The 24,943-nt window shown below is 37.2% G+C and overlaps 1 protein-coding gene across 1 annotated transcript in view; it reads right to left on the reverse strand.

The window, feature by feature from the left end:
• Positions 1–404: 404 nt before the first annotated feature.
• Positions 405–24,943, reverse strand: part of LOC135195701 (uncharacterized) — a 249,855-nt gene continuing 225,316 nt past the window's right edge. The window contains 3 exon segments of the mRNA XM_064222101.1: positions 405–1,809; positions 9,174–9,272; positions 18,069–18,202. Coding sequence (XP_064078171.1) covers positions 1,354–1,809; positions 9,174–9,272; positions 18,069–18,202 — 689 coding nt within the window. The 3' untranslated portion in view covers positions 405–1,353.

The raw sequence follows: 24,943 nt of genomic DNA on the forward strand, positions 1-24,943 counted from the left end.
CCTCTATGAGCAGGGAGGGATTCAGCGCAATTCAGAATTTTCGGCAGCTTCCTATAATTTACTGAAGGAACGTTTGATCTACTAGACAAAATATTTGTTTTCTCACTTCTTTAAAAAAAGTATTTGCAGGTGTATATGAACAAGAGAGAGAATCAGTGAGAGGGAGAGCATAAAAGCTTTAAATGATTCATTATAAGATATGAAGTAGAAACAATTCATCTAATAAAAGGAATCATTTACGAAAAGCGTTTTTTTTCTTTATTGAACTGACATCCAAACTCAATTCGTTCCTACGAATTGCAGAACATAAATTCACAATGAAGTGCATTCAAGAGTGAGAACATAGTTATCAGGTTAAATCGAAAAAAGATGAATTCACAAAAAGGAAGAAAAACTACAGTGAATTGTGTTAGAGAACACATTTGAATCTGGTCGTGATTCTTTATTCAAATAAACATCAAACCTTAATTGTATCAACACACACTCAGATATCTGTTGAATACAGAATGGGAATATATACAGACAGCGGCAGAAAATATATGGCTTTATATTTCTTTCGTATTTGAACGTTATGCATTTTATAAAATAGTTTGAATGATTACTAAGACCAAAAAATTGAAAATGTTGGATAAGCAGAGTGAATCGGCAAAAATATGTAAACAAAAATGGAAACAAACAATAAAGCTGACCAAACAATGCAGTGATATGAAGGTGAACCCTCTGTCTATTTCCCCAACAATTTTCAAATGAATTATCGGTGGATGAATCTGTTATGCCCCAATTAACTAACTTACCCTTTCATACCATTCCATCGGAGAAGATGAGCGGACTCCGAATCCACCGTCTTCGTCATTCTTCTACATCAGCTTCACGGTGGTTTTGAAATGAATTTTAAAACTCCAGAATATTACTTTTCTTGAGTTGAGTCCCAACCTTCTTTCATTCACTTAATCACTTGCTACGAATGAGTAGAAAATGAGTATATATCAGAAAGTAGCTAGAGAAGTCCCAGTCACCGTGGATGCCAGACTATCACACTTGCTATTTGAGCACAAGGATTGGCCATAAACGACGATTCTGCTCGACTCCATACCTCAAGGTATGAAGTAAAACAAGAACACATTTGGTCTTTATTTCATTATAAAAGACTAACAGATTTACAATAGAAAGTAATATTGCCCTTCACACAGCCCGAGTTTTCAATAAATAACAAATGAAAACAGATAACTCTTCATAATTAATATTATAATTCCTGTTGCAAGCTCTGCCTTGATTACTTAAACTTATTTCATTAGCATCTAAGGAAAATACTTTTATCCCATAGGACCTTTAAAAAAAATCAAATTATACTTCTCAGACACAGCTCTCGACTTTTGGTAGATCTGCCAGCAAAGCTGTGCCAATTCTAGGAATTCCATCAGCGTTTAGCCCCGTTCCTATATCCGTATGAGTCGCAGGATATAACTTTTTCGTAGAAGATCTACCTACTCTACAGGAAGATAAAGGTCTATTATCGTTCTTAATCTTCGATATACTCTTTTGAATAATCCTTTGGGGATGGAGGAAAGTCTGGCAGTTGTCTGAAAGTTTCGGACCCATTCTGTCTTCAAGGTTATATGGGAGTCCACGCATAGGACTTTCGTTGAGGTGTCGAGAGGTTGAATTGGCTTTATGAGAAAACAGTCTGCACAGCTGCTGGGAACCTTCGCATTTCGGATGATGGAGGCTTTGGACGCTGACGCTTTTTCCCAGATTTCCTTTGCCATTAATGTAAAAAGAGGTGGACAAAACGGCCACTTTTGCAACATCCTGTGTAAGATATATAAGAATTATACGATAGGAACTATCTATGCTTATATAGAATTTCGCTAACACACACACACACACACACACACACACACACACACACACATATATATATATATATATATATATATATATATATATATATATATATATATATAATATACTGGGAAAACATTATGCAAAGACAACAAAAGTTGATGGAGTTCTATCGGAGATGGCATAGTAGGCGCTATTACGGTGGTTATGGTGTGACTGAGTGGCTAGTGTTTGCAAGTTATATCTGGATGGGAAGAAGTTCCCTAAAGAATGGGTGAGAGGAGTCGTTATTCCATAACAGTGAGAATTATTTGGATGTAAGATTACTTAGTATACCCTGGAAAAACCAAGAAAATGTCGGAGAGGTTGATAAGGGAAGGAAAATTTGGGTTTAGACAAGGAAAATGGTATGTTAACTTGAGCATTTGTTAAAAGAATTTTTAATGAGAAACTTAAAAGTAAAGGAAATAAGCTGCAACTGATACATATGGTCCGAAAATAAAAAACTTTCATTGAACTGATAGAAATATATAGTGGAAGGTATTGTGAAAACATGGAATGGAATTTAAGTTGCTGAGAGCGATAAAAAAAAATTTCATATTGCATGTAAAGAAAGGGATAGAATCTGTAAACAGAAGAGTGACTGGTTTGGTGTGATGATGGGTTCGAAATAAGTCCTTATATCTGTTTGATGTAGACTCTACTGGTCATTTTTGCCAGATACCAATGTAGTTGTAATAGCCACAATGCCCTCTTAAGTTCTCAAATTATTTGCTCTTTTTTGGATGCGCTTGTCATTACAAAGCCTTGTGATCCAACTTCAAAGAAAAATGAAGAAATCATGATGTCCGGTAGTGGGAAACGAAACCGTGATACCATAATCATGACGAGGTCACCTTGCTGACCTGACCACTTTTCCCGCTACGGGACATCATAATTTCTTCATATTTCTTTGAAGTCGGATCTCAAGGCTTTGTAGTGACAAGCATATCCAATAAAGAGCAAAGAATTTAAGAAGTTAAGAGGGCATTGTGGCTATTACAATTACATCTGTTTGATATCTTTATGGATAGAAGGCAGAATATAAAGATTATACACAGGTACACAAATTGTGAAATAATGAAGTGACTATGGTAGGAAGGCTGTTTTTCTGATGATATGGTATTGATTAGGGACAGTTGAGGAACTAGTGGAAAAATAAAACTGTTTGTTTGTTGAGGACAAAGCTGAGAGTAAATGTGAGCGATTGTAGGTTTGTGGGGGGAAATGAAAACCAGGAAGACGGAGCAATGAATTTCAATTTTGGTTGGGAATGAATCCAAGCACCTGATTCATGTATATATTTTGAAGTACGTGCAATGGTGATGGTATGGTTAGAGAAGAAAATTGTTTAAATTAGAGACCATAAAAGCAATGAAAACTGGTAAACCCTAATTTCTTACAGAATCTTCATACCTGATTTATTGTGAAATGTAGCAAAAGAAAGAAAATAAAATAAATAAAAAAAAGTTGTTTACAAATGGAAATGTCAGTAGGGAGACATTCAGTTTAAATACATTGACGTCAAACTAAGTGACCATTTCACATTACAAATATATCCTCTGATGCCTAATGACGTAAAATTTCCATCAATCAGAGGATAGGTCTGATACGAAACTTCAGCTGTCTATGGAAGCCAAGGCGGTAAAATATGAATGGACTGGGTGGAATTGAAGTGTGGATACTGGATGCGAATGAAGGAAATAGGTTGGCGCCGTAGAAATGAATGGCTTCTATTATATTTGCAGCCTAAATAAACTGAAGGGTGAGAAATGTAGATGTATACAGATATGGCTAAAAGGTTGTCATCGGCGACAGTATGGATTAGAGTGTTTTAAGATGGTTTAGTCATATGGTAAGAGAGGAAGGAGGTATGTTCGTGAAAAAACATTTAATCCGGGTGGGTTATGAGAGAAGGAAAGGAACGCCTAGAAAGCGGTGGAGAGATGGCATGGAGGTACTGCAAAGCAAGGGGTAGGTACCCAGAGGCTTCAAAGGATAGAACACAGCAATTTAAATTAGATCGAGTTCTACTGTTTAAATATAAGAATGCTCTAACAAGAATATACCCGAACATTTCATTAATGATAAAAGAAACACTACCATTTTACGCAACCAAAGGTATAGACAGTCAATTTTCAAAGAGGGGGTGTGTAAATATTTCAATAAGAAAGATTACTAGAGTGACAACACTGTGTTTCAGATATTTTTTCAAACTGGAGATTTGTTGTGGTTTGTTGAGTGTTTTAATGAATAGAAGGCTAAAAGAAAAACTACCTTCCAAAAGGCAAACAAAATTTTTTTTTTTTTATATTTTAACTACCAATACGTCATGATAAATTTTCGTAATTAAATAATCCCCAGAAAGCACTCAATCATATGCAGGTGGTGAATGTGTATTTGTGAACTTTCGGTGTAGGTGTACGAGTCGACAAATCTTATAGATGTTTTCATTAATTGGCGCCCACCAGTTACAGCGTGAATGTAGAAGTAGCAATTATCATACACACACATACACACACACATAATATATATATATATATATATATATATATATATATATATATATATATATATATATATATATATTTCTGTGCACCTGGCTTATGAAATCACCTGTGAAGTGGTTTTTGTCTAACTAGGAATGAAATAAGATACATAGGGCTTTCAGCAAGTGATGAACAATAGGGCTATATATAATTCGTTGATCACATCCGATCTGAAACGGTTGTGAGGGAATTTGAGGACAAATCTGTGGTATAGGTGGTGGTAACGCTGTCAGAGGCATACGATTGAGTAGTGTCAGTACTTAATATAAGCGCCGTTTTATATGGATGCGAGTTTACCGCTGGTGTCTGAGGTGGTTACGGGAAGGCGCAACTTTCCCCACGATAGAGCAAAGGACTGTTGAAGGGTACTATCCGAGCGGCGAGGATGGAGATAAGGGAGAGAACATTCCTTCGCGGTTAACATTATGTGGATACACGTAACTTTTATTGATCAAGGACAACCCAAAAACATGTCATATACGGTGGAGGAACTTATATTTGTCTAGTAAATGTCTATGGAAAGTGAATCTATGTTAAACGTTTTTAATGTGGCCGATTTCCCGAATCTACTTAAAACTAACTAAGGTACAAATGTATTAGAAATTTCGGCTGTAGGAGGGAACTTGGCGAAAATTATTGGTTGAATATTTTAAATATTAAAGGTTCTGATTTATGTGGTAATTGCACTGAAGCTGGATTGATATTGCAAATTGATTTTTGATACCACATATTTTTTAAATGTAGTGTTTGAGATGTATTATATGAATCATGATGTTTTTATTAAGGTTTAAATGATGAATTTCCATTGTAAATCAAAACTAGAAGATGATGGGACACTAGTTTTATTGACAGGTTACTTGTGTGCGAGATGGGCGGGTCAAGTGAAAAAGCTGTTGTCGTCTGATATTTTTAAAACTTAATCATTGTTCTTTCAGGGAAATATATGGAATATGTGTTTAAGACAAAAACTTCACTTAAATCGTTGCGAGACGTTGGCAATTCCTTTCAGCGCTGAACTGATGAGGGCTATAAATGCAGTGTGTACAAAAAACCCACCAATATTTCTTCCTACGCACAAATATTGGAGTTTTCTGTAAACACTGTTTTTAAACCTATTATTACTTCAGCGAATTAGGCAATTCGAAAAGGGCAGCCTAGCATTATTTTAATATCAAAAGTATTAATCCCATCAATAAATTTCAGTGGACTTGGAAACTGAATTTAATGCTCCTCCTTGTGTTTGTTCTACTTATATATGTGAGAAAATTCTTCTCCAGCCGTCCGCACTACATACTGTTGTACTGTCACTTTAGGATGTATTTTGTCAATTTCCACCACCTTATGTATCTGTCCTCTTGAAGATGACTTAGGCAAAACTAGTCAGGATTTATACCTAGTATTTTATTCTGACCAAAGCAGTAAAGAAAGCAGTTGTTACATCCATGTTTTAGGAGAACTATGTAAATATAAGCCTGAGTATATTAATGGTGAGATAGATGTAATTAGGAATACAGGCGATAGATTAAAATATCCTGATTTATTTGAGACAATACGATAAGAAGGACCTTTTATGGTAACAGATAAGCTTACAACACAAAAGGGAAACTGCTTGTACATTTAAGCTATAAAACCTTGCACCACATTATAGAATATATCGTTTGGATCCTATTTCTTTTGTATATTCCTGATATATCATATCTCGTTTTAAAAAACTTTTGATAATATAAAAAGAAAATCAATTTAAAACAAGTTAAATCAAAAGAGAAAGAAAATTCCTTGTTTTGTGCATTTTTTTTATTTTGATCAAAATTATTGCGAGATTTCAATACGTTTTGATATAAACAGTTATGCTAATCGTCTTATCAGAGTATTATTTATTTAGAGATCTTTCTCCTAATATAATGAATGTTATTTTACACAAAGAAAAAGAGTGGGAAGCCTTTGTCGTCTCTGCTGATGTCATCTGATTATCACCTGTTTAAAGAGCTTTCTGGTAAAAGTAAGGCATTAATAAGTAAGATATGATCACCAAACAGTTATTCATATTATAACTTGCGTAAACTATGAGGTTAGGCTGGTGTGCCTGGAATGCTGAATACAGAGCAGATTAATTCTTATGCATGATAACCTATATGTATTATTTACTGTCAATTTTCTTTTTAATATAATAAAAAATTAGAACTGAAATAGAATATGTTTACAAAGATGAAGGAGAATGCAAATACATCACATAAGGAAACTGGGAATGTTATGTCTTCGGATAAATGCTTTAATGAGAGTTATATAAAGAAGAAATGGTAACAACATATTATGTGTTAATGTATAAGTACATAGACTGAAACTGGCAAGACTAGTAATATTTGACAAACTACTTTTGTTGAATATATTATATAGAATAAACATGATATGCTTTTGTTGTTCTTTGAAAGGATCTATACGTTTATCATTAGATTTTGTTGTTCTTTGATTATATTCGAAAAACTTTATTGTAATTTTATTTATCAATGTTTTATTATATAAAATTTATTGATGTTACATTCCAGTTCGACTTGATACTACGAAACCTTTATTGATGTTCATATTATACGGAAATATTTTGTTTTACTTTAATTTTTGTGAACAAGAGTAGAGTCTTAGGATTTAAGCCAATTAGATGATTCTGGTAAACAATTCGCCAATATTATGATCAATTATATATTTACATAATGACTGTGAAAGATTATATTATTGGTTATGAAAATTTAATAGTACACAAATGCCTATTAAAAGAAATAGCTGCCAAATATCACTTGCTGAATACTGCCATGCATCTTTTGTCTGAAACAGTTAGGGAACAGATGCAACAATCTATAGCCTGATTGTACGTACTACCATACAGAAATAATTTCAAAGTCCCATTTTTTGGGAACTTTGCAGTTAATGTAGAATTTAAGAACAAATTACAATGAAACATGCACTTACAAAGACTCATGTGCATCATGTGAAAGTTTTCAGTGTTCCTTCTGGAAAATCATTGGAGAAGAGAATAAATAACGTTAAAAATGTACAAGACATGCTCAGGAGAGCAAAGCAGCTTTTGTTCATGCTAGCAAAATTATTCATGCTAGCAACAGGACAGGGGCTAAACAGAGTTTATTCCAAAATAATACTAGAATGAAATATCATAGAATCTAGTTTTATTTAAGAGTTCTTTTGTATAACTATGAATGTAAGCCAAGGAATGCACAAACTCGATCCATTTATTTAAAAAAAAAGTAAAATGTATTAATTTCAAGGAAGGTCGTTTTACTGGTCTGAAGTAAAGGTGTGAGCCTACCTGCATAGATACAATATACAAAACTGCAGAGGTCGAATCATACAAAAGATGCTCAGACTGTACTGATCTATTTTCAAGATTTGACCTGCTTTTGATACAGTGTATGGACAGAACATTGCCTACAATAATAAAGCTGGGGGTTGCCATGTGGTTCAGGTGACTTTGGTGAATATTGGAACGTGGAAGTCAGGTTATTCTGTGATGGCCATGTATGCTAAACCGAGATGTGACAGCAGAGCATGGATTGAACAAGATTTGTAAATGAAGCACTAAATCCGGATGCTACTGAATTTACTGCTTCTCTCTCATTTTGCTGTTTAACAGTGTGAATCTTTTTTTTAACTGTGTGGATGCCCGTTTGTTCTATCATATATACTATATATATATATATATATATATATATATATATATATATATATATATATATAGTTTTATATATATATAAATAAATATATATATATATATATATATATATATATATATATATATATATATATATATATATATATATATATATATATATATATAGCAAATGCAAAACTGGTCAGGATTTATGTCAAGGTGTTTATTTTTTCCTGTCATTTATGTGTGAGTGAAAAATGTTTCTTCTCAAAAGTAAGTAAATTTTGTCTCCATTAACTATGAGACCGAAAATTATATATATATATATATATATATATATATATATATATATATATATATATATATATATATAATTTTCGGTCTCATAGTTAATGGAGACAAAATTTACTTACTTTTGAGAAGAAACATTTTTCACTCACACATAAATGACAGGAAAAAATAAACACCTTGACATAAATCCTGACCAGTTTTGCATTTGCTATATATATATATATATATATATATATATATATATATATATATGATATATATATTATATAATAATATATATATATTATATATATATATATATATCTAGATATATATATATATATATATGCAGAAGCCAGGTACTATGTCGTACCTCTAAGTAAATGGGGATACAATCCACAATGAAGTAAATTCCTCTTGTAGTTTAAAAACTACAAGAGGAATTTACTTCATTGTGGATTGTATCCCCATATATATATATATATATATATATATATATATATATATATATATATATATGTGTGTGTGTGTGTGTGTGTGTATGTATATATACATATTTATATATATATATTTGTATATATACATATATATATATATATATATATATATATATATATATATATATATATATATATATATATATATGCAAATGCAAAACTGGTCAGGATTTATTTCAAGGTGTTTATTTTTTCCTGTCATTTATGTGTGAGTGAAAAATGTTTCTTCTTAAAAGTGAGTAAATTTTGTCTCCATTAACTATGAGTCCGAAACATTAGGAGTCTTGTTGTGGAGATTGATTCACTGAATAATATTACCTGAGTCTGATGAGTTTCCATGCAGTAATGTACGTCTGGTTCAGAGATGACTTTAGAATGCAATACTGGAAGTCCAGGAGTGCGACCGCGGGAAAGACCCTGGGAACGAACAATAAAATGACTTATGAATACGACGTCGTAACATTCCTTTTAGTTTGGCACTGGAAACTGAATGATCATTAGTCATGTAATTATGCAATAGTGATTTCTTTTGGTTAGGTTCAAGGGGGGAAATGAAATAACACAAGTAATCATCATTCATGATAACAGAAGATGAACAGGGAGTTGCATTTAGGAAATGATAATGATATAATAAAGTCATTCTCAATAATTCTTGAAGCCAAGCAGAAAAAGACCAACTCTTCCTCATTCTTCGTTGATCAAGTTTTCCCGAATATGAACAAGTTGCTATGGTGCCTTTCCTTTCAAGCAAGGTGAACTTCTTTATTTTGCGTAACTCTGTCAAGTTATTCAGCAAGTTTTCTCAACATGAGATGTATTTATTATGATCTGAGTAACAAAATCATATGGAAGGAAAACGGAAAGTTTCCATAGAATAGAGCGCCCACATGTGTGCGATGACGCAGCACTTTGCAGGAGCATCACAGCCTTTCTGAGGATTACAGTGTGTTCATTAGTCTGCTAGGAAAACTGCCCAACAATTTAACGGTAATGGGAATACAAAGGTGACTTCTAGCAGAGACTAGGGAGCGGGATGTTCATAAGCAATAACTTTAGCATCCTGAACTTCGAAACCCTGAACATTAATTAACCGAGTACAACAAATTGTAATGTACATAAAACACTTGGAGTGTAAATAGTGTTTGTGTTTAATTTCTGAGACATTATAATCAATTACAGAAGATCGATTCATTGTATATATGTACTGTCATACAGAATATGTTACGCTTTGGCATTTACAAGAAAAGAAGAAAATTTGATTCATACTTAAATTTTTTTTCACTCTCCTAAGCAACTTGTATTTCCATCCATTAGGATTAATAGTTTGGGCGTTATATAAAGTAAAAAAAACTGAGTTTACGTAAATGAAAATAAAAATTTGTATAACAAATCTTACTTTACTTGTCCCAGCACAAAAACTGTTAGTAACAGGAATATGAATTATTTTTATCGTATAGCTGATAATATTTCCTATTCATTTATAAATATATATATATATATATATATATATATATATATATATATATATATATATATAAACAGAAAATAAACGAAAATTTCTCACTTTGCCGGTTTCAGTTAAAGCTAGACTACGTGAGAAAAAGTTTTTCTAAAATCACTTCGGCGTCATTAAATTTTATTCTAGAGAGCTCATGTGGGCTCCTTTTTTCGTCAAACGATAGAACTTTATTCTTAGGCTAAGTGCAGCTAAAAATGAAAATTTGTATGCCATATCTTACTTCACTTCCATAGTAAGTATTTTTTTATTGCATAGCTGATAAAATTTTCTTTTCATCTATATATATATATATATATATATATATATATATATATATATATATATATATATATATATATATATATATAGTTTTCAATATGTTGGGAAAAAAATATAAGGGTAAATAACGTTAGAAAAATTTGATAGATTTCTGGTTGTGACAGACGCGTCTCGGTGACAAGTAATGAAAACGTGTGTGTGTGTGTGTGTGTATACAGACCTGTTTGTGTATGTGTGACATCTTTCCATTCTGTAATACTTATAAAAAACATGCACATAAATGTTTCATGGCAAAAATTAGAAATGCGATGTGAATAAAAGAAACATCAATAACCTATTCATCTTAAAAAACTCAAACCAGAGTAGGTGATTCAACCAAATTATTGAAATCTTCAGCAAAAACACCTTCGGACAACAAAGTTTGACTTGTGACAAAAAGACTATGTGCAACGGCCTTGTTCATTGCTCACATCAATAACACCTATGGCATCTTAAAAAACCAAAACCAGAGTAGATGCTTCACAAAATTACGTTGAAATTTTCAGCAAAAAACACCTTCGGACAACACAGTTATGACTTGTGACAAAAAAAAGACTATGTGCAACGGCATTGTTCATGACATCACACCAACTGAACAATGAATTTCTGTCGCATCATGAGGCCCCGGAACACGCAGACTATGCTGGGGCCACATGCCTGACAAAGTATGTTTTGGTAGAATGTCCGGAGCTATTTTTTTGTTTTTTTTAAGCAGTTTTCCCAGACGTGTTCTACGTCCAATGCATTCTGTGGCGCTCAAAGAGTTAAATATCTATCCATGCTGATGCTGGCATATTAGTTGTTGACCTTTTTCTTGAAAAGAGTTCAGTGCCATGTTCTGTCCAGCCTCTTGCTGTCAGGTCAGGCAGGAGGATCTTGTCATACAAATTGCCCTACTCCCTATATTTCTGGTAGTTTTCTCTTATAATACGATGGTATAGTGAATCACTTGTTAGAGGCAGTTATGTTGTAAGGTTTAGAGAGAGAGACAGGTAGTCAGGTAATTTATTTACAGGTGAGCTCAGTTATAAACAGGTGTGCCGATGGATCAGTAGTGCGTGACTGACACTGACACAAAAATGACACGATCCGACCCGGAGTTGTGTTTCATGACATGCTAATTTACATGAATATTATTTGCTATACTGAGTTAACATATATGAATGATATGTCGGCGGCAAGGCCGCAAAGTGCTTAAAATATAATGATATGAGGTACAACGCAGGCAAGAAAACTACATCTGTACATTTAAGCAAAAAGCGTTGTCCTTACAAATACTTCCCCCCACCCCGCCCCCAAGACAATGGTTATGGCAGTGAACATTGGATGATGCATAGGAATTGGGAGGCTGAATACTAGTCGCTGTAGTATATTGGAGGGTGGAGGTGACCCCTTGTCCGTGACACTAACTGCTTCCGGGGGCTCTCGTCTTCCGTGATCTCCGGGGGCCCCGGTGGCATTATTCTACCCTGGAGCAAATCCTGGGGGGTTCGACTGCTGTCTTCTGATGGCCGTGGCGCTGTTGGTATAGTCTGGGGATCTCGGGGGAAGGAAGTTCTTTTGGTGGTATTCTGGATGGCTGGTGGGTGGTGCCCTCCTCTGTCAGGAAAGCTGGCTTCAACTTGTCGACGGAAACCCAATCCTCTCGTCCGTTGATACGCAGGAGGTAGGCCTTTTCCAAGCGGCAGAGAACTTGGAAAGGGCCACAGTATGGTCTTGTCAGGGGTGGCCGGTGTGCATCGTGGTGGCGAAGATGTTCTTGCTTGTTTCTAGGGTCTTGGGCTGAAAATGACTTGTCCTGTCAGAGAAAGTCTTGAGGCAGGGGGTGAATTTCCCTGCAGATTCTTGCAGCCTGGCAATCGAGATTTCCTCGGTATCGGTTGACAATGGGAAGAACTCTCCTAGGACTGCCAAGGTTTCCCCATAGACTTTCTCTGCAGGTGATGCTTCGTCATTGGCCCTCGGAGCGGTTTGGAGGCTGAGGAGGACCCAAGGTAGCTGCATCTTCCAATTGTCGCTGGAGCAACTTGCCATCAGGGAGGCCTTGAGGTAGTGGGGGAACCTCTCCACTATACCGTTGGCTGCGGGGTTGTAGGCGGTTGTTCTGTGGTACGACGTCCCCATCAAGCGGGCCAGGGCGACCCACTGATATGACAGAAAAGCAGCTCCTTGGTCTGTCATAATGTTGTCTGCACAGGCGTTGGTGGTGGCCTCCGTCAAAGGTGTCGCTTCGGGCCATCTGGTGGACCGATTGATGACTGTGAGGAAGTATCTGTGACCTCCTGACGGAGGAAGGGGCCCTATGATGTCTACGTGGATATGACTGAGTCTCCGCTTGGCTGGGGAAAACTACCGATTATGCTGACTCAGTGTGCCTGCTGATCTTGCTCTTCTGGCATGGGATGCATTGTCTCGGCCACTTCCGAGAGTCCCTTTGGATGACATGCCCCATGAACTTCTCTGTCAGGAGGCGAGTTGTTGTTCAACCCAATGGATACGAGAGGCCTTGGATGATTTTGAAGACCTTCTTTTTCCAGGATGCTGGGATTAGCAGGTGAGGGCCTCCTGTGCTGACATCCCAGAGGAGTGTCGTTGTTGACGGGCTTAAGGGGACGGCTTTCCACTTGAGAGAGGTGATTGTAGTTCGGTAGGCTGGCAACTCAGGGTCGGCTGCTTGTTCCTGGGCTAAGTCTTCATAGTTGATCCCGAGGTGGACCAGGGATCTTCTCCTTTCTTAAAGGCATATCAGTGGTTGGTGGTTCGTTCTGATGGTAAAAGGGTTCCCCTCCAGCAGGTAGTGGAAATGCTGAACGGCCTGATAGACCGCTAGTAATTCCCGGTCAAAAGTGCTGTATCGGGTCTCGGCAGGCTCCAACTTCCTGCTGAAGAAGGAGAGTGGTTGGGGCACTCCGTGAATCACCTGCTCCAGGACTGCTCCACAGGCGACATTGCTGGCGTTGGTGGCGAGCTGTAGGGGTGCTGCGGGTTCTTGGTGGGCCAAGGTGGCTGCCCTGGATAGAGATGTCTTCATCTGCAGGAAAGCTTGTTGCTGCGCTGTCTCCCACACTGGCTTCTTTGGTTTCCCCTTCAGGACCTCTGTCAGGGGGGAAATGGTGCTCCGATGTCTGGTATGAATCGGCCTTGGTAATTCACCATCCTGATGAACTCCTGCAGTGCCTTGATCATGGTTGGCATCAGGAATCTCTCTACAGCGGCTACCTTTGACGTTATGGGGCGGATGCCTTCTTGGAGCCGAAAATACACTTGTCAAAACGGACGACCAATCCATTCTTCTGAAGGCGCTGCAAAACGGCTCGGATGTGTCCTGGAAAAAATGAGGATGTCGTCCACTAGGAAACGCATAAGGGCAGGTCTCCTAGTATGCTGTCCATCAGTCGCTGGAAGGTTGCTCCGGCGTTCCTCAGGCTGAAGGTGGAGTAGGCGAAGACGTAGGACCCGAACGGCGTGATGATGGCTGTCTTAGGGACGTCGCCAGGGTTGACTGGTACCTGAAAATATGACTTGAGAAGGTCAATTTTTGTGAATAATGTTGCCCCATGAAGGGCCCCCCCGTCAGGTCCTGCATGTTCGGAGGGGGTTAATGATCTGGAGTAGTTACCATATTCAGCCTACAGTAGTCCCCACAAGGTCTCCAGGTCCTGTCCGCCTTCTTGACCATGTGGAGGGGTGATGCCCCCGGGCTGGAGGCCTTCCTGCAGATGCCCATCTGTTCCATCTCTGCGAAGGCCCTTTTGGCTTCGCAATGTGATGGTAGATGCCATGCTTGACCTGGGTTCCGGCCACCTGACGAAGTTCTGGCTTGAATATGATGGGGAACTCCTGAAGAAGGGCGCTGTATTTGTGGGGTCCTACAGAGCAGATGGTAGGAATTCTTGGTCCTGGGGTGAGGGGAAAAGACCGGCAGGTCCCTGTGTCAAGGAGGCATTTGTGGCCCACGTCAGCCAGGAGCCCATGTTGTGCCAGGTAGTCTGCTCCGAGAAGGGGGCCCTGACTTCGGCGATAATAAAAGGCCACATGTAGGTCAGACCCAGGATGGATATCCTGCGAGATCTCGTGCCGAAGGAGTGGATGGGGGTCCCAGTCACAGCCATCAGGGTAGTGGTGTTGTCGGGGGCATGGCTGCGATCCTACTCCGAAGGTGGGAACACCGACTGCATAGCTCTGGTATCTACTAACATCCTCCTGCCGGAGATCTCGTCGTGAATGTAGAAACCTATGGGTTGTGGCCTCTGAAAACGTGCGGCCCGTTTTTTGACTGGTTGTATGAGCTTGGTTTTTCACACCGTTTGGCGTATCTGCTGAATTTCCTATGGTAGAAGCATCATGCTGGGTTTCCACCTCGCTGCTATGTTGGGGATCCTTTTTGTATGGCGTTGATTTCTGCAGCTTCTGTTCCTGCTGCATCTTCCTCCATCAGGCAGTTGATTGAAGGCATCAATGAGATGGAAAAGGTGGCCGCCCAGGAGGCCTCGGTCAGTCTGCAAGCTTTCGCAACCAATTCCTCATCGGATAGGGCGTGGATCTCCGTTATTTGCTTCCTTACCTCTGGTTCCAACTGACGAAGGAATATCTCCCACTTAAGGGTGATTTCCTTGCATTGCCCATTGTCGTCCCACTCAAGCAGGAGGATGAGGTCTATCAGTCTTTTCCAGGAGAACTGTGGGTCTCTATCTCGTATGGGGTTTGTTACCAGGTCGAGGATTCAGGCGGTTCTGTGGTTGGTGGGAAGGGAGAAAGTGTCAATCATCTTCACCTTTAGATGGGTGTAGTGTATTGCGTCTGGCTGTGCGATTATCCGTGGCCTGTCTGCTCATAGACTTCCTCTGGCATGGCCAACACGAAGTCAGACTTCGGGACTTCGTCAGAGACGCCCGCAGTCCAGAACTGGTTTCCCGCACGCATGAACCATGCAGCTGGATTCTTGGCGGCAAATGGTGGCAGCTTCACAGAAGGGGATGCGTCTGCCCTCTGGGGTGAGGCAGGGGTAGGGGGGTTGTTGGCTGCCCCTAAGGTACTGGCTGCTGTGGAGCACAGCATGTCTTTCTCAAAACCTGGTAAACTGAATGAACTCCTAAATAGTCCTTGGTAGGTGTGCCGTAGTTATTCCTCTAAAGGCGTTGGTGTTGTCCTCAGAAGGGAATTCTCAGCGACCTAAACTGAGGTGCCATAATAAATCCGCTAAAGGTCTCTGAAGGTGAGCGGCGGTAGTTAGTCCTTTAATGGCTGAGCCAAAACTGCTTGTGTCACCTATCCAATCCAGGGTCACCAGCGTAAGGTTTAGAGAGAGAGAGAGAGAGAGACAGGTGGTCAGGCACTGATAATTTATTTACAAGTGAGCTCAGGTTATAAACAGGTGTGTGGATGGATCAGTAGTGCGTGACCGACACTGACACAAAAATGACACGATCCCACCAGGATTTGTGTTTCTTGACATGCTAATTTACATGAATATTATTTGCTATACTGAGTTAACATATATGAATGCTATGTCGGCGGCAAGGCTGTAAAGTGCTTAATATAATAATATGAGTTACAACACGGACAAGAAAACTACATCTGTACATTTAAGCAAAAAGCATTGTCCTTACAATGCCAGTGTAAAGAATACTTACAACTTTCAAATTTTTTTAATGTCTGATATAAATTAACTATGACCAAGTCCAGCATATTCATATGGATCCTTGAAAAAGCCCTTCCAGGTTGATTTTTTCCTTTTTCCAAAATGAGTGAGTTATGTATGAAAACAAATGGTTTTCATTGGGAAGACAGAAACCTATCTTGAATGATAAAGCTATTAATATTTTACTATTTAATGCAATTTGTTTTAGCATAGAATGGTAAACTGAAATAGATATGGGACTATGTAAGATGTCACTGTACCCTCCAATGGATGAGCTGGAATGTGAGTTACTTTGTGCCGGAGCTTAAGTAGGTAGGTTCCAGTGGGCATAGTCTGAAGCGTGTTAACAGAAGTGGGGGAGCTTACATCATTAGATTGATCGTTAAAAATAGCTCAGGACTGACTGGTCGCCAGTATCAAGCCCTCACATGCTTCATACGCCTTGCGTAGGGGTGACTGAACTACTTCCTCAACAGAAAATGGCTTCAATGTTTTATTACTGAGACATTGTAATCATATCATTGCTTAGGGGTGACTTCACAACTTCCTCAACAGAAAATGTCGATTATTAACAGTGAATGACATTTGAAAGCATAACAGGCGCGGATAGAGTGTGACCATTCGTAAGTACTATAGAAATGCTCATGTGCTTTATCACAAGGGCCGTAAGAGCTTTCTGAACCGGCACTGAAAGTGGAGAAGTAGCTCGGAAATGAACAAAGGAAGAAATCCTTGGACATTCAGATCATTTTTCATACATAGAATGTTCCAACACTTCTTTGCAATTTTGGTATTGTAAAACTTCTTAATATTGATAAAGTAAAAAATATTTTAGAGGTCAGAAATTCCAATTGCATGTGAAATTCAATATGTCACTGATCAATAATATAATAATATCAGCAACGTCTTTGGTCCTGATACGATAAGGATTTCAAACATTCAGCAAAACTTTTACAGAAATTAAATCTCAGTTCTCTAAACGAATTTTACTTTTTAACCTTGACAATTTCTTAAGCATCTTCCGGGCCGCGTATGGCATCAACAGCGATGTTCCCGGTTTTAGCATTTTTCCGTGAATGTGGAAATGCCACGAATGTTCATATCTACAAGGCTAAAGGAGGTTGCAGTGCATTAGTTTATGAATACTACAGATTTTTTATTTGTATATTTATTCATAATCCTGTCTCTAAGCTTACCATACATTTACTTTTTCTTGCTTTGATATTCCATTCAGTTTTGCAAAATCGTTTTTTTAAGACTTTATGATCTCTTGATCAGTGCACGAGAGCCTATTTACGTATGCTCTGACACTGGAGCTTGAAGTTAAAACTCTGTGGTCCTAAATGGAAAAATTGATTTTTAACACTGAGGGGATTTTTTCTCTATTCACACAATTATGACTTGTGATAATGAAATGCTATTGTTTGGCAGAGATGCAATCCACAAAGGGAACGGACAAACTTTCGTAATTTTACGAATGTTTACTTTAAGATAGACAAATAAGACAACAAGAAATGAAAAAGATATTATCTTTCAAATTACGTAGAACAGAGCAAAGTTATGATTTTACTTTGAAAATCGTTTGAAAGGTGCGTAACAGGAGGTAAAAAAAAAAATGCTTTCCCAAAAATAAACCAGGGAAAAGAAAAACAAGGATTTCTGCAAGATTTTAAACTTTATTCTAAGAAGTCTAGTTAATTAAAGCACGAAAACCTAAAATATAAGATATAAATTCAAAATGAGTTGTGGAGCATACCATGATCGGAAGAGAGACTGGAGGTGCGAGAGCAGTCGCGTAGAGGGAGCCTCCTCTTAGATGGTTAGACGCGCTGGTCGACAACCCTGCAATATCTGCCCCGACATTGCTCCAGTGCAGTGGCCTGGTGACACCTGAGTAAGCGTGGGAGACGCAGCAAAGCTGAACAATGGTATGATAACTGAATGAAAATGTACATTCTAGTAATATATTAACAGTCCCAGGTGAAGTATCATATGCAAATGAAAAATGTTTCTGGTGAAAGATCGAGATCAATCGGCGGCCATCATTAACATAACAGAATGTTTCAACTACCGAAAACCGAGGAGGTATCAAGAGAGCTTTCATTCAGATCGATTCAGTCGTAGTACAAGAAACTTTTAACGCCTAGCTATTTAATATAGGAAATAATATGATATTCTTATACCTCGAAAACTACGAAAACAAGGGATCATCATGACCTAAAAACATAAACTGACTACATAGATTTTACTATTGTACTAAATCATGAACATAATTCTCAAAAAAAAAAAAAAAAAAAAAAACATGACTGAGATAAAAGTAAAATAGTGGTATCTTACCTACTTCGCCTAAGATTTCTTACAATATACTCTGTTACTGTCCCTACATGTTACTGATGAAATGGTTTCATATACACTGATTTTGAAAGATATGAAACAATCGTAAAAAATAAAGAAATAAAAAACTATTAACAAAGCCGGACATTTCATTCAAGTATTTGTGAACATTAATATAAAAAGAAGCTTAGAACTTCCTGATTCACTTTGGGAACGTGACTTTCAACTTTACCTCGAAAGTTCTTTCATATTCCCTGCTATAAAAGGTATCTTAATTACTTTTCACCCCTCATATACTTTCCCAAGACCATGAAGAACGCGTCCTAAATATGATTAAGTCTAAATCATCTACAAAAGGGCGAATTCTCTCTCCATTCTCTCCCTCTCTCTCTGTTTACATCTGTCACGCAAGCTGATTTCAGGGTTTTAACTCAATATTCATAATTTTCAGAAGTATTTACAACTTAATGTTAGCTAGATAAGTTTGACCTTGTCATAAAAAACTGTTACATGAAGTTGCTCAACTCGTCAATCGAATATTTAAACCCTACAGTTAAATAAGCAGTACTGAAAAAGAAATCCATGAGATAAAAGTGCTGCTACCTGAGTTCTGGGGTCACACAATTAATCTGCAAAAGAAAAGTATCTTCCATAAAATGTAAACAATTACTTGTCGTATTTAGGAACAAAATATGATATGAATGAATTTCATCACTCGTGGCTAATCAGTACGTGTAATGCCATTATGATCTAACTAGCTACATCGGAGTGCATCTGAACCTTCAGAATTGGCAACTTCAGACTCCTTCCAAGTGATTTAGTTGCTATCACTGACTCAACTGATCGTGCAACTCTTATCACGTATAAATATCATAAATTAGGTGCTGGAGGCTGAGTGACAAAGGGGGATGTAAAAGGCATTTGAATGACCATTAAGTTATGCAGGTGCAGGAGCTAATGAGGTGGTTGATTGTCGATCTACCAGAAACACGTGGCTGGGAAATTAACCAGACATGCAGATAAAAATTTTGTGCAAACAGCTTATTTCAATGCAAGCCTTATTCCAAAGGGTTCCCAATTTCTCCCACTATCAGGCACGGTGTTTGTCTGCAAATAGATTGCATTCTAACATCAGTACTAAGGCGAGGAACATGTGGGGAACGTTACACACTACTTGCTCTTAGCATAAAAATTTACAACCCACTAAAGGGGCTTGAAATGACAGGGAGTTTACACAGAAAGGACTATTATATTGCTTGAATTATATATATATGTATGCATGTATGTATTTATATACACATATGCATTTATGATTGTATTCACTTTAACACATGATTCGTTTGTCACACATCTCCAGAGGTGAAAAAATTAGTAGCTGTGTGTAAGTCCATACAGGTTTTATCTTTATAATCAAGCCATTAACGAATGATTGATATGTAGTGGTAGAAAATACAATATATATATATATATATATATATATATATATATATATATATATATATATATATATATGAGTAATATCACATTACCGAGATTCATATACATACATCGAGCTACAAATGACCTTTATTATCCAATTCGCTCTACCTCGGAATTAATATATTTTCATATATGCTTAACCGAAGGGGAATTTTTTTTTAGGCGATAAGAGAATTGCCGGCTCCCGGGCGTGAACCGGTGAAACCATACAAATCCAGGACGTCAGTGAAGCTTTTACCCACCCCACCACTGCAAGAGGCTATAAGTTTATGCCGTCTCAAATACCTTTCACGCTCAGGTATTCGTTCATTTGGAGACAGCATCAACCCACCTCGACCTCGGTAGTGTTGTAGTGCTTTTGACAGCACGTAGCCATTATATGAGTCATATCACATTACCGTGATTCATATACATACATTGAGCTACAAATGTCCTTTAATATCTAATTCCCTCTACCTCAGAATTAATATATTTTCATATATGCTTAAAAGAAGGGGAATATTTTTAGGCGATAAGAGAATTGCCGGCTCCCGGACGCGAACCCATTAAACCATACGAGTCCAGGACGTCAGTGAAGCTTTTACCCACCCCACCACTGCAAGAGGCTATAAGTTTATGCCGTCACTCACCCTCAAATACCTTTCACGTTCAGGTATTCGTTTATTTGGAGACAGCATCAACCCACCTCGACCTCGGTAGTGTTGTAGTGCTTTTGACAGCACGTAGCCATTATATGAGTCATATCACATTACCGTGATTCATATGCATACATCGAGCTACAAATGTCCTTAAATATCTAATTCGCTCTACCTCGGAATTAATATATTTTCATATATGCCTAACCGAAGGGGAATTTTTTTAGGCGATAAGAGAATTGCCGGCTCCCGGGTGCGAACCCGTGAAACCATACAAATCCAGGACGACAGTGAAGCTTTTACCCACCCCACCACCAAAAGAGGCTATAAATTTATGCCGTCTCTCACACTCAAATACCTTTCGCGCTCAGGTATTTGTTGATTTGGAGACAGCATTAACCCACCTCGACCTCGGTAGTGTTGTAGTGCTTTTGACAGCACGTAACCATTATATGAGTCATATCACATTACCTTGATTCATATACATACATCAAGCTACAAATATCCTTTAATATCTAATTCGCTCTACCTCAGAATTAATATATTTTCATATATGCTTAACCGAAGGGGAATTTTTTTAGGCGATAAGAGAATTGCCGGCTCCCGGGTGCGAACCCGTGAAACCATACAAATCCAGGACGACAGTGAAGCTTTTACCCACCCCACCACTGCAAGAGGCTATAAATTTATGCCGTCTCTCACCCTCAAATACCTTTCGCGCTCAGGTATTTGTTGATTTGGAGACAGCATTAACCCACCTCGACCTCGGTAGTGTTGTAGTGCTTTTGACAGCACGTAGCCATTATATGAGTCATATTGCATTGCCGTGATTCATATACATACATCAAGCTACAAATGTCCTTTAATATCTAATTCGCTCTACCTCAGAATTAATATATTTTCATATATGCTTAACAGAAGGGGAATTTTTTAGGCGATAAGCAAATTGGCGGCTCCCAAGCACGAACCTGTGAAACCATACAAATCCAGGATGTCAGTTAACCCTTAAACGCCGAAGCAGTAAAAATCAAAACCTCTCCCGAATGCCGGGGCCGGTTTGGAGTGAGCGCGGAAGCGGAAAAAATAATTTTTTCAAAAAATCACAGCGCGCTTAGTTTTGAAGATTAAGAGTTCATTTTTGACTCCTTTTTTTGTCATTGCCTGAAGTTTAGTATGCAACCATCAGAAATGCTAACAATTATCATTATCATATATAAATAATGCGATATATGATAGCACAAAAATGAAATTTCATATATAATTGTATTCAAATAGTGCTGTGCGCAAAACGGTTAAAGGTAACAAGTTACTTTTTTTTTCGTTGTAATGTAAACTAAATTGCAATCTTTTTGATATGTAACACATTGTAAAACGATAAAAGCAACACAGAGAAAATATTATCACAAAATGATGCATGAATTCGTAACGTGCGGACGTAAAAAAATATATATTTTTTTAAATTCACCATAAATCTAAATATTGTTATAGAGACTTCGAATTTGTTTCAAGTTGAAGATAAATGATGGAATATTACGATACTGTAAGAGTTTTAGCTTACAATTGCAGTTTTCGACCATTTCGGACGAGTTAAAGTTGACCAAATGTCAAATTTATTTTATAAATTTTTTTTTTATATGCAATTATTTCGGAAATTAGAAAAGCTACAACCTTCAAATATTTTTCCTTTTATTCTACATGAAATTGCGCACATTTTAATATATAAAACTCTATGAAATGCCTAATATGATACGGAGCAAATTTTCCGAGAATGCGATGTACGCAATTCGGAGATTTATGGCGGAGAATCCGCGCGCGGAGGGAAGGAAAGTTTTTTTCATAAATTCACCATAAATCGAAATATTGTGCTAGAGACTTCCAATTTGTTGCAAAATGAAGGTAAATGATTGAATATTACTAAAATATAAGAGTTTTAGCTTACAATTGTGTTTCGACCATTTCGGTAGAGTCAAAGTTGACCGAACATGGTTTTTTTTCTATTTATCGTGATTTATATGCAAATATTTCAAAAATGAGAAAAGCTACAACCTTCAATTATTTTTCGTTGTATTCTACATGAAATTGCGCACATTTTCATATGTAAAAATTTATGTAATGGCTAATTTAGAATGGTGCAAACATTACCACAATCGCTTGTATGATTTTTTCGGAAGAGTTCCCGCGCGGACGTAAGGAAAATGTTATTTTTTTCATAAATTCACCATAAATCGAAATATTGTGCTAGAGACTTCCAATTTGTTACAAAATGAAGGAAAATGATTGAATATTACTAAAACAAAAGAGTTTTAGCTTACAATTGCGTTTTTCGACCATTTCGGTAGAGTCAAAATTGACCGAAGGTTGAAAATTTGTCACTTATCATTTTTTATATGAAAATATTTCAAAACTGATAAAAGCTACAACCATGGGTTGTTTTTAGTTGTATTGTGCATGAAATTGCGCACATTTAAATATATAAAACTTTATGTAGCGGCTAATTTTAAAATGGTGCAAACATTACCACAATCGCATGTATGATTTTTTTCGGAAGAGTTACCGCGCGGACGTAAGGAAAAAGTTTTTTCATAAATCGAAATATTGTGCTAGAGACTTCCAATTTGTTGCAAAATTAAGGTAAATAGTTGAATATTACTACAATATAAGCGTTTTAGCTTACAATTACGTTTTTCGACCATTTCTGTAGAGTCAAAGTTTGACCGAAGGTTGAAATTTTGGCAATTATTGTTATTTATATGGAAATATTTCAAAACTGATAAAGCTACAATCATGAGTATTTTTTAGTTGTATTTTAAATGAAATTACGCACATTTTCATATATAATACTTCATGTAATGGATAATTTAGAATGGTGCAAAAATTATGTCAAAGTGACGAAATAATTATTGAGATGTGTCACTGATACTTTTTAGTGCGATAAGAAAGAAATTCGCGCTTGCGCGCCTGCGTAACGATTGTAAACAAAACAACGCCTTGATCCGTGAACTCCCAGCATCCCCCAAGGTGCGTGATTCAAAAGTTTTTGGCTGGTAGGCCTATAAGTATTTTTTATGCCATCTCTCACCCTCAAATACCTTTCGCGCTCAGGTATTCGTTGATTTGGAGACGGCATCAACCCACCTCGACCTCAGTCGTGTTGTAGTGCTTTTGACAGCACGTAGCCATTATATGAGTCATATCACATTACCGTGATTCATATACATACATCGAGCTACAAATGTCCTTTAATATCTAATTCCCTCTACCTCGTAATTAACCCTCTTACGCCGAATTGGTACGTTTTAAACGTCGAGTCAAAATGTCTCCCGTATGCCGATTGGACGTATCATACGTCGGCTCAAAAAAGTTTTTTTTAAAAAATTCGCGGAAAAATACTTATAGGCCTACCAGCCGAAAACTTTTGTATCACGCGCCTTGGGGATGCTGGGAGTTCACGGATCAAGGCGTTATTTTGTTTTTTACAATCGCTACGCAGGCGCGCAAGCGCGAATTTCTTTCTATCGCACTAAAAAGTATCAGTACACATCTCGGAAATTATTTCGTCACTTTGACATAATTTTTGCACCATTTTAAATTATCCTTTACATGAAGTATTATATATGAAAATGTGCGCAATTTCATGTAAAATACAACAAAAAAATACTCATGATTGTAGCTTTTATCAGTTTTGAAATATTTTCATATAGATAACGATAAGTGCAAAAATTTCAACCTTCGGTCAACTTTGACTCTACAGAAATGGTCGAGAAACGTAATTGTAAGCTAAAATTCTTACATTATAGTAATATGCAATCATTTGCCTTAATTTTGCAACAAATTGGACGTCTCCAGCACAATATTTCGATTTATGGTGAATTTATGAAAAAACGTTTTCCTCACATTCGTGCGATAACTCTTCCGATAAATTTTTTCGTGCGATTGTCCTAATGTTTGCACCCTTTTAAATTTGCCGTTACATAAAGTTTTATATATGGAAATGTGCGCAATTTCATGCACAATACAACAAAAAACAACCCATGGTTGTAGCTTTTATCAGTTTCGAAATATTTTCATATAAATAACGTTAAGTGCAAAAATTTCAACTTTCGGTCAACTTTGACTCTACCGAAATGGTCGAAAAACGCAATTGTAAGCTAAACTGTATATTCTAGTAATATTCAATCATTTA

The sequence above is a fragment of the Macrobrachium nipponense genome, chromosome 16 (genome assembly GCF_015104395.2).
Source record: "Macrobrachium nipponense isolate FS-2020 chromosome 16, ASM1510439v2, whole genome shotgun sequence".
Classification (NCBI taxonomy): Eukaryota; Metazoa; Arthropoda; class Malacostraca; order Decapoda; family Palaemonidae; genus Macrobrachium; species Macrobrachium nipponense.